The 10,341-nt window shown below is 47.0% G+C and overlaps 1 protein-coding gene across 1 annotated transcript; it reads left to right on the forward strand.

Annotated features, from left to right (window-relative positions):
- Window positions 1-7,401: 7,401 nt before the first annotated feature.
- On the forward strand, window positions 7,402-9,387 carry LOC123085176 (3-ketoacyl-CoA synthase 1). The gene has a single exon (XM_044506777.1). It carries the CDS (start codon window positions 7,565-7,567, stop codon window positions 9,188-9,190), a length of 1,626 nt encoding a protein of 541 aa, XP_044362712.1. The 5' UTR covers window positions 7,402-7,564; the 3' UTR covers window positions 9,191-9,387.
- Window positions 9,388-10,341: the final 954 nt, after the last annotated feature.

Below are 10,341 nucleotides of genomic sequence, written 5' to 3' on the forward strand. Positions count from 1 at the left end.
TCGAACATTAAGCGTGCGGACCCTACGGGTTCGAGAACTATGTAGACATGACCGAGACACCTCTCCGGTCAATAATCAATAGCAGAACCTGGATGCTCATATTGGTTCCCACATATTCTATGAAGATCTTTATCGGTCAAACCGTAATGACAACATACGTCATTCCCTTTGTCATAGGTATGTTACTTGCCCAAGATTCGATCGTCGGTATCTTCATACCTAGGTCAATCTCGTTACCGGCAAGTCTCTTTACTCGTTCCGTAATGCATCATCCCGCAACTAACTCATTAGTCACATTGCTTGCAAGGCTTATCACGATGTACATTACCGAGAGGGCCCAGAGATACTTCTCTAATACTCGGAGTGACAAATCTTAATCTCGATCTATGCCAACCCAACAAACACCTTTGGAGATACCTGTAGAGTATCTTTATAATCACCCAGTTACGTTGTGACGTTTGATAGCACACAAGGTATTCCTCCGGTATCCGGGAGTTGCATAATCTCATAGTCAAAGGAATGTATAAGTCATGAAGAAAGCAATAGCAATAAAACTTAACGATCATTATGCTAAGCTAACGGATGGGTCTTGTCCATCACATCATTCTCCTAATGATGTGATCCCGTTCATCGAATGACAACACATGCCTATGGTTAGGAAACTTAACCATCTTTGATTAACGAGCTAGTCTAGTAGAGGCATACTAGGGACACTCTGTTTTGCCTATGTATCCACACATGTAACAAGTTTCCGGTTAATACAATTCTAGCATGAATAATAAACATTTATCATGATATAAGGAAATATAAATAACAACTTTATTATTATTTGTAGGGCATATTTCCTTCAGGAATTACTATAAGCTCGCATTCTACAACCCATAGGCTAGCTATATTGTGAGAAGAAGGTGCCAAGTTGGGTCGGCCAAGGCCCATTTGGCCTTGCCTAAGCTCTGCTGGTGGCTAGAGGGAAGGGTAGAGAAAAGATCTTGGCGTGAAGGGTCAATGAATAGGTCTCGGGTAGGTATGTTTCTTCAAATTCTTTAGATTTTGATCTGTTCCCACACATTTGTTCTGTTTTTTTGTGCATCGTGTGGTTTTCCAAAGTAATACAACAATTTATGCACACACAAAAATTTGGCGCAACTTTATTGAAATTTTGACCACATGGGGAAATACCTTTCTACTTTTTATTGAAAGTTCATGGAGCTAACTATTAATTTCCTTTAAGAACGGGCCTCTTGAGGAAGTAACTATTTGTCGCTCATTGCAACAAAAATGTGGGATAATCGCCCATGTAGCGATTTTAGATTGTTTCACTAGCTTTTCTATGTTTTCTGTTTCTCTCGTTTTCTCCTTTTTCGTTACGTCTCTACCATTTTCGTCGATTTTTAGCCTTTTTTATTTCATTATCTAGTTTTCCTTAAATTTTTTTCTCTTCTTCCTTTTTTCTATTACTTTTTTTTATTTTGTACTTTATTTTGCCCTTATATCATTTCCATTGGTAAAATATATTTTATTATGGGTAAAAACAAAGTTTCACATTATGCGATGACCATCTTCAATACATGATGAACATTCTTTTAATTGCAATGAACAAGGTTTTAAAAACTGTTTAATGCAATTTAAGAAAAATCTTCACATGATTTAAAAATATGTTCCTATATTTTTATAGATCTTTAGAATTATTGACAAAGGTTCATGGATTTTAATAAAAAATCATGATTTAAAAAATGGTTGGGTGTTCCAAAATTGTTCACAGATTAAAAAGTATTCATAAATTTGTAAAAATGATTAGGAATCTAAAGATAATATTTACAAATAATAAAGAAAATACATATTATACAAATGTTCACAATTTGTTTAGTAATACTCATAAGTTTAAAAAAAATATCCAGGGTGTTCGTGACATTTAAAAGTATTCACGAACTTTTAAGCAAGTTCATAATCTTTGAAAATGTTCATTTGTGGGAAAACCCGAGGAAACGGAAAAAAGGTGATAACCCAATTAGAAACGGAAGAAAACAAGAGAAGAAAATAAAAAAGAAAACAACAGTTGCAGTACGTCATCCCGTACTATAAATAAACGAAAGCAACGAATTGTTTTCCCAAATTGCATGTGCCCCTTTGGTTGAGCCTCATATTTGGGATGGCTCGGCTTGGGATGCATCGAGGTCGAAGGCGTGCCAGGCTATAAGTGGGTGAACCGTTTGTGAAGGATTGCCGGGTCCAACTTCAGGTACGAGCGGCATGTGTATGGCTCTTTTATATCCCACGCGTCGGTGCCCATACACAAATGATACATGTCGCTTGTGTTGCGTAATAAGGCTCCTTTTGGTTCAGAGGAATTGTGTAGGATAGGATATTTATAGAAACAATTCTTTTACTGTTTTTGGTTTATAGGAAATAGAATCATATACCTATAGAGGAATTCTTCCTATCCTCCATATTTCATAGAAAAAAAATATTAACCTAAATTCAATGAAAAAAAATCATATAATGTGAACCAAAGGATATCTCTTTTTCTATTCATGTTCATAGGATTTGAGATGTATGACATCTTCCAACAAATTTTCTATTCTTATAATATTACTCTATGAACCAAAGGAGGTCTAATAATGTGTTGCCTAAAACTGCACTGCATGGGCCAACCCAGTAGGAGTAGGTCGGGGCGGCTTTTTTTCCCCCAATGGATTACTTGTAGTTTTACAGACTTTTTTTGTTGTGCTTTTTTGTAGGGATGCCAATGGGTGGGGTATTGATGAGTATAACCCCCTTCAACCCAAACCCACACTCACATAAAATCTCCATACCCACCCACTACAATATCCATGGGCGTAAATCCGCACACATGCCCATACCCATCGGGTATCCTATACCCAATGGGTAAATATATAACATTTAATATTTTAAAAGGTAGAGAATGTTGGGGAACGTAGTAATTTCAAAAAAAAATTATGCACACGCAAGATCATGGTGATGCATAGCAACGAGAGGGGAGAGTTTCGTCCACGTACCCTCGTAGACCGTAAGCGGAAACGTTGTGAGAACGCGGTTGATGTAGTCGTACGTCTTCACGATCCGACCGATCCAAGTACCGAACATACGGTACCTCCTAGTTCAACACACGTTCAGCTCGGTGACGTCCCACGAACTCCGATCCAGCAGAGCTTCGAGGGAGAGTTCCGTCAGCACAACGGCGTGATGACGATGATGCTGATGCTACCGACGCAGGGCTTCGCCTAAGCACCGCTACGATATGACCGAGGTGGATTATGGTGGAGGGGTGCAACGCACACGGCTAAAAGATCAACTGATCAACTTGTGTGTCTTGGGGTGCCCTCCTGCCCCTGTATATAAAGGAGCAAGGGGGGAGGTCGGCTGGCCCTAGCAGGGCGCGCCAGGAGGAGGAGTCCTCCTCCTAGTGGGAGCAGGACTCCCCTTTCCTTGTCCAACTAGGAGGGGGAAGGAAAGAGTGGGAGAGGGGAAAGGCAAGGGGGGGGGGGCGCCCCCCCCCCTTCCTTGTCCTATTCGGACTCAAGGGGAGGGCGCGCGCGGGCCTGCCCTGGCCGACCCCTCTCTCTCCACTAGGGCCCAATAAGGCCCATTAACCCTCGGGGGGTTCCGGTAACCCCCCCCCCCCCGGCACTCGGGTAAAATCCCGATTTCACCTGGAACTATTCCAATGTCCAAATATAGGCTTCCAATATATCAATCTTTATGTCTCGACCATTTCAAGACTCCTTGTCATGTCCGTGATCATATCCGGGACTCCAAACTACCTTCGGTACATCAAAACACATAAACTCATATTACCGATCGTCACCGAACTTTAAACGTGCGGACCCTACGGGGTCGAGAACTATGTAGACATGATCGAGACTCGTCTCCGGTCAATAACCAATAGCGGAACCTAGATGCTCATATTGGTTCCTACATATTCTACAAAAATCTTTATCGGTCAAACCGCATAACAACATATGTTGCTCCCTTTGTCATCGGTATGTTACTTGCCCGAGATTCGATCGTCGGTATCTCATACCTAGTTCAATCTTGTTACCGACAAGTCTCTTTACTCGTTCTGTAATGCATCATCCCGCAACTAACTCATTAGTCACAATGCTTGCAAGGTTTATAGTGATGTGCATTACCGAGAGGGCCCAGAGATACCTCTCAGACAATCGGAGTGACAAATCCTAATCTCGATCTATGCCAACTCAACAAGTACCATCGGAGACACCTGTAGAGCACCTTTATAATCACCCAGTTATGTTGTGACGTTTGGTAGCACACAAAGAACATGTATAAGTCATGAAGAAAGCAATAGCAATAAACTAAACGATCATCGTGATAAGCTAACAGATGGGTCAAGTCAATCACATCATTCTCTAATGATGTGATCCCGTTAATCAAATGACAACTCATGTCTATGGTTAGGAAACATAACCATCATTGATTCAACGAGCTAGTCAAGTAGAGGCAAACTAGTGACACTCTATTTGTCTATGTATTCACACATGTACTAAGTTTCCGGTTAATACAATTCTAGCATGAATAATAAACATTTATCATGATGTAAGGAAATATAAATAACAACTTTATTATTGCCTCTAGAGCATATTTCCTTTAGAGAAATGAGTTGAGAATTCAAGTGATGATGGGCGAGCAGTATAACACTAACGCAGGCTCCTTCGATGGATGGCCTCTGGTAGGCATCCAGGGAGTATGATCAACGGTTGGTGGTAGCCGGCACAGTGGGAGGCAGTGTTGGGAATGGGGAATCGCTGGATCAAGAGTTGGACATGTGTCCTGTACAAAGAGTTAAGATTTTATCTTTTCGACGAGTCGCATAAAAGGTAGGAGGAGGAGTGGCGGCCAGGTGATTACGAGCCTATGAGCTATGATCGGTTTAAGGAATATGAGATTTAGGATGGGCCATAGGGGTTGGATGTTGACCCCACATATCATAGGAGTTACATTCATTAAGGAATACAAGATTTAGGATGGGCCATACGAGTATCCGTTGGTTTTACCCATGGCTGAAAATTTTATACCCACATCATACCAATATATTTTGCGAGTATGGATACCCATTACTCATGGGTACAAAATCTCTCCAAGTCTTGCCCATGCCCATTGTTTTAGGGTAGGGTACCCGCGGGTACACATAGCCATGGGCAAAACTACCATCCCTACTTTATTGGAATTTTCATATTTCTTGTTACTTCTCTGGCTTTCAGTTTTATTTAGCGTATTTTATCCTTTTTGTTTTTCTATTTTCAAGATATTTTTCTTTTAGTTTTTTATCTTCTACATTATTTTTTCATTTTACTGATAGTTTCTAGTTATATGTTGTTTTTTAATCACACTTTTTCCAAAATAAGTGTGAATATTTCAAATTTCACGAACAGTTTTCAAAATTTAATGAACAATGTTTTTCAAAAGCTTGAATATTTTATGATAATGCATGAATACCTTTTTAATGCATGCACATTTCTTACTAATATGTAAGCATGTTAAGAAAATATGTGAATATGTTTTCAAACTATATGAACATGTTTAAATGCACGAACATTTTCTAAAAGCGTGATTTTTAAAAAAATAAATTTTGAACTAAACTATATAAATATTTAATATCTTTTAAAGTAAATATAAAAAGAAGTAACAAAAGGAAAGAGGAAAAACATAAAAGGAAATAAAAGCCAGCCAACTTTTGCTAATGGGTCGACCTAATATATAAGTTAGCGGGCGGTGTGGTGTTATTGGACGTTATAAGCGTTCTATGATAGCCCTAGTGCTGGTATGCTGTGCGCTGTTGGGGACTTGTCAATTGCCTTTTGTCATTGGCGAGTGAGTGAATTTATTCTAAAACACATGTCATATGTAAGTAACACCCCGCCTTCCCTCAAGTCCAAATTTCATGTTCAATAAAAGTTAAGGACGACAGCATCACAGAAAATATATTCTTTATACTCCTGGGGTTCCTTCCCGTCACCACGCAAGGATGGCAAGGGGGGAGGGGGTGTTTGTCTGTACTCCAGCTGATGAACCCCGTGAAATGAAAGCTAAGGATGGCAACCCCCCCCCCCCCCCCCCCCCCCCTCAAAAAAAATAAAAATAAAAAGAACCACCACCCAGCATAACTTAACCCCGGGACCTAGCATCCAGGCATGGCTGAACATAATGAGAGTAATTTAGACTAGTAACATGTATTACTACCTTTATAATGGATAGTAATATATGTGTAGTGTCATACAACATCTTATTTATTAGGTTGTAGATTCATTTTGCTTTCGTACGTGTGATGTTACGGTAGCATATTATGTTACCACAAGCTCCTTTTTTTATTAATTACTTACCACAACATCTTTTTTGCCTAGATATATGTGATGTTACCACTATGACGAGTCGAGGAAGGGACAAAGACAATGGAAACACAAACCTCTAGTTTGAGCAGCTAGTTTGATCATTCATGCAAGTCTCAGTCCGACTGATCCATCCATCCAACCACCAAATATACCACCACCCTCCGCAAGCTGCAATCACTCGAGCTACATGTCGATGCAGAACGTTTTCGGTATTTATATACCGGAATAGACCGAATGAGCGCATGTGGCGCAGCGGCTGGCCATCGGAAGCGCTGGGGAGAACCTGTCACGCAGCTCGCCCAACCAACACGAGCCTCTTTCCTTCGCGGCGCACGCGGATGTGGTTTTTAAATTAAAAAGGAGAAAGCTAGGTCAACCGAATGAATTGATGAGCGCGATCGAACGAGCAGAGAGGCAACAGCGCGTCCGCCGTCGTCGTCGTCCCCGGCCGGCCGCGCCGTTGGATCGCTCGCTGGAGGCTGCCGCTGCCGCTGCCGCTACGACGCCGCCCGTGTAGTAGTACTGTACGCGTCGTCTACCTGTGCGTGCCTCCTTAATTCCGAGTGGTTGAGCGCCCCGGGTAACCACCGCCATTAATAGGCCACCCTCCCTACCTGTCTACTACCCGTCTCTTTCTTTCTCCGCTTCGCTTACTGCGGGTCCCACCGCCTGACGGACGCCTCTTCTCCTCCGGGTCAATCCATGACTCCATGAGCACCGCGAGACGTCGTAACAGTAACACTTTTGGATTGGAATTAGACGTGGTCGATACGTACAGCTCCTCCTGTACAGGTAGCAAGTGCGTCGTCACTTGGAGTTGTACCGGTATACCAAGTTTGGCTACGGGTAGTTTTCATCAGAAGAAAAAAGAGTCTGGGTGCAGGTACAGGCCGGGCTGTAGTCGTGGCACGTACTAAGCGCGCGTTTTGCCGCCGTCGCCGGTACGTACACCTATATGGAACACGGGCCGGCCGAAGCTTCCGTGCGCGCCTTACGGTTTGGGCGCCTATAAGTTTGACTGCCCCGGCAGCGGCAGAGGCCACAAGTTTGTTCCGGGAGGCCACCGTCGCGGTCTAGTTGGTCGCGCACCCTATATATACCGAGCCGCCCGCCGAGGCCAACTCACGCTTCCGGCTCCGGCGCCTCGGTCCAACTCACACCAAAGGCGATCGACACGCGAGTACGTCTCGAGATCCATGGAGTCTGCGCCGGCGGCGGCCTTCATGGAGCGGGAGCGCCTCACGGCGGAGGTGACATTCTCCGGGGACGCGCAGGCGGCGGCCTCGTCCGAGGGCGCCGAGCGGCTGCCCACCAGCATCATCATCAAGATCCGGCGCCGCCTCCCGGACTTCGCCCGCTCCGTCAACCTCAAGTACGTCAGGCTCGGGCTCCGCCACGGCGGCAGCCTCACGTCCTACCTGCCCATGCTGTGCGTGCCGGTGCTCGCCGCGGCCGCCTACTCCTTCGTCCGCCTCGACGTCATCTACCTCTCCATCGACCTGCTCAGCTGCGTCGCCTGGCTCGGCACCGCCATGCTGCTGCTCACCGTCTACTACTTCAAGCGGCCTCGCCCGGTCTACCTCGTCGAGTTCGCGTGCTACAAGCCGGAGGACCAGAACAAGATCACCAAGGAGGCCTTCCTCGACATGACCGAGAGCACCGGCTGCTTCAATGACGAGACGCTCGCGTTCCAGACCAAGATCACCACCCGCTCCGCGCTCGGCGACGAGACGTACCTGCCCCCCGGCGTCCAGGCGCGCCCGCCGAGGCTCAACATGGCCGAGGCGCGGCTGGAGGCCGAGGCGGTCATGTTCGGCTGCCTGGACGCTCTGTTCGAGTCCACCGGGATCGACCCGCGCCGCGACGTGCGCATCCTCATCGTCAACTGCAGCCTCTTCAACCCGACGCCGTCGCTGGCGTCCATGATCATCCACCATTACAAGATGCGGGAGGACGTCAAGTCGTTCAACCTGGGCGGCATGGGGTGCAGCGCCGGCCTCATCGCCATCGACCTCGCCAAGGACATGCTCCAGGCCAACCCCAACGCGTACGCGGTCGTCCTCAGCACCGAGAACATCACCCTCAACTGGTACTTCGGGAACGACCGCTCCATGCTGCTCTCCAACTGCATCTTCCGCATGGGCGGCGCGGCGGCTCTGCTCTCGAACCGGCGCGCGGACGCCGGGCGCGCCAAGTACCGCCTCCTGCACACGGTCCGGACGCACAAGGGCGCCACGGACGAGTGCTTCAAGTGCGTGTACCAGCGCGAGGACGACGTGGGCAAGGTGGGCGTGTCGCTGGCGCGGGAGCTCATGACGGTGGCCGGCGACGCGCTCAAGACCAACATCACCACGCTGGGGCCGCTGGTGCTGCCCCTGAGCGAGCAGCTCAAGTTCCTCAAGTCGCTGATGATGCGCCGGGTGTTCCGCGCCAAGGGCGTGCGGCCCTACATCCCCAACTTCCGGCGAGCCTTCGAGCACTTCTGCGTGCACGCCGGCGGGCGGGCGGTGCTGGAGGAGGTGCAGCGCAGCCTGAGCCTGGAGGACAAGGACATGGAGCCGAGCAGGTGCGCGCTGCACCGGTTCGGCAACACCAGCAGCAGCTCGCTGTGGTACGAGCTGGCCTACGCCGAGGCCAAGGGCCGGGTGAAGCGCGGCAACCGCGTGTGGCAGATCGGCTTCGGGTCCGGGTTCAAGTGCAACAGCGCGGTGTGGCGCGCGCTCCACGACGTGCCGGCCGTGTCGCCCCCGGGGCCGGAGGAGAAGGCCTGCAACCCGTGGGCGGACTGCGTCGCCAAGTACCCGCCCAAGGCCTACGTCTGACGATACATTACTACGCCGCCGCCGCATGACTCCACACGAAGATTACATGATTCTTTTCTCCTATACTTTTTCTGCATTTCGTTTCCCGTAGGTGGCTGTACCTCAGGTTCCATGGGCGAGCAGTGCCGTTGTTTTCAGCTTTTGTACTTCAAGTGTGAATTATAAACGACAAATATATACGACGAGGTTTCATTCCAGCCATGATTGTATGATATGATCTGTTCCTGGATTAGATAGATTGCTGCTCCGGCGCTCGGGCCCCGTTTCGTCCGTAACGTATGGATTGAGTTCGCGGGCTCGCCACTTGAACCTTCCAAAACGTTGTGCCACGGCTCTCTTCTGGTCGGCTAACGGCCTTGGTTTCCCTGGCCCTCGGTTCAGTTTCTTCCTACATCTGAACGAGCTGACCACGCCTGCCGCGTGTGCCCAACCGAGGAAGAGTCTCGACATGCATGCTCATTGGTGTAACGTGTAAGGTAGTATAGCATATGATGATGAGCGATTACTTGGGTCTGTTTGAGCACGACTTCTCTCTGGCCCCCGTGGAAAAATAGCATCCAGTTCGGGGCATGCTTGATTAATGTTGGTATGGTGGTTCGGTGTTGGATTGACTTACCAATCCATGCAGTTGAAGGTCGTTCATCGGCAAATTAATTGCGGCGTCCATCGGTCTATTTTGCATGGCCATCACTCAACGCTCCTCTGACTTTCTGCATTCATAGCTGTACGCAACGGTCGAAAACTCGAAAGCGTACGGTCTACTCCTACTCTGATTTACGGTATTTTGTTTAATTATCTTTGTCAAAAGTTTGCAAACTATTCATAAAATATCACGATGGTGCAAAGAACACTACAAGTAAAATAAATTACATCCATGTATGTACACCACCTAGCAATGAGTACATGCACTAGAGCAAGCCAAAGACGCGTCGATGTCATCGCTCATTCCTTATTGGAGCCGGACAAACCTTGTTGTTGTAGACAGTCGAGACGTGCACAGAGAATTTTCGACTATCGTCGACAAGGTCAGGCCGACTCCGGTATGGGAGCAAAGACAACGACACATTATCGGCTCGTTCTGATGACAACAGTGGTTGTTCGACGGTTCATGAACCTCGATGTAAATTTTATTATGTCTGAGATGTTTTCTA

Source organism: Triticum aestivum, chromosome 4A (genome assembly GCF_018294505.1).
Source record: "Triticum aestivum cultivar Chinese Spring chromosome 4A, IWGSC CS RefSeq v2.1, whole genome shotgun sequence".
NCBI classification, from domain to species: domain Eukaryota; kingdom Viridiplantae; phylum Streptophyta; class Magnoliopsida; order Poales; family Poaceae; genus Triticum; species Triticum aestivum.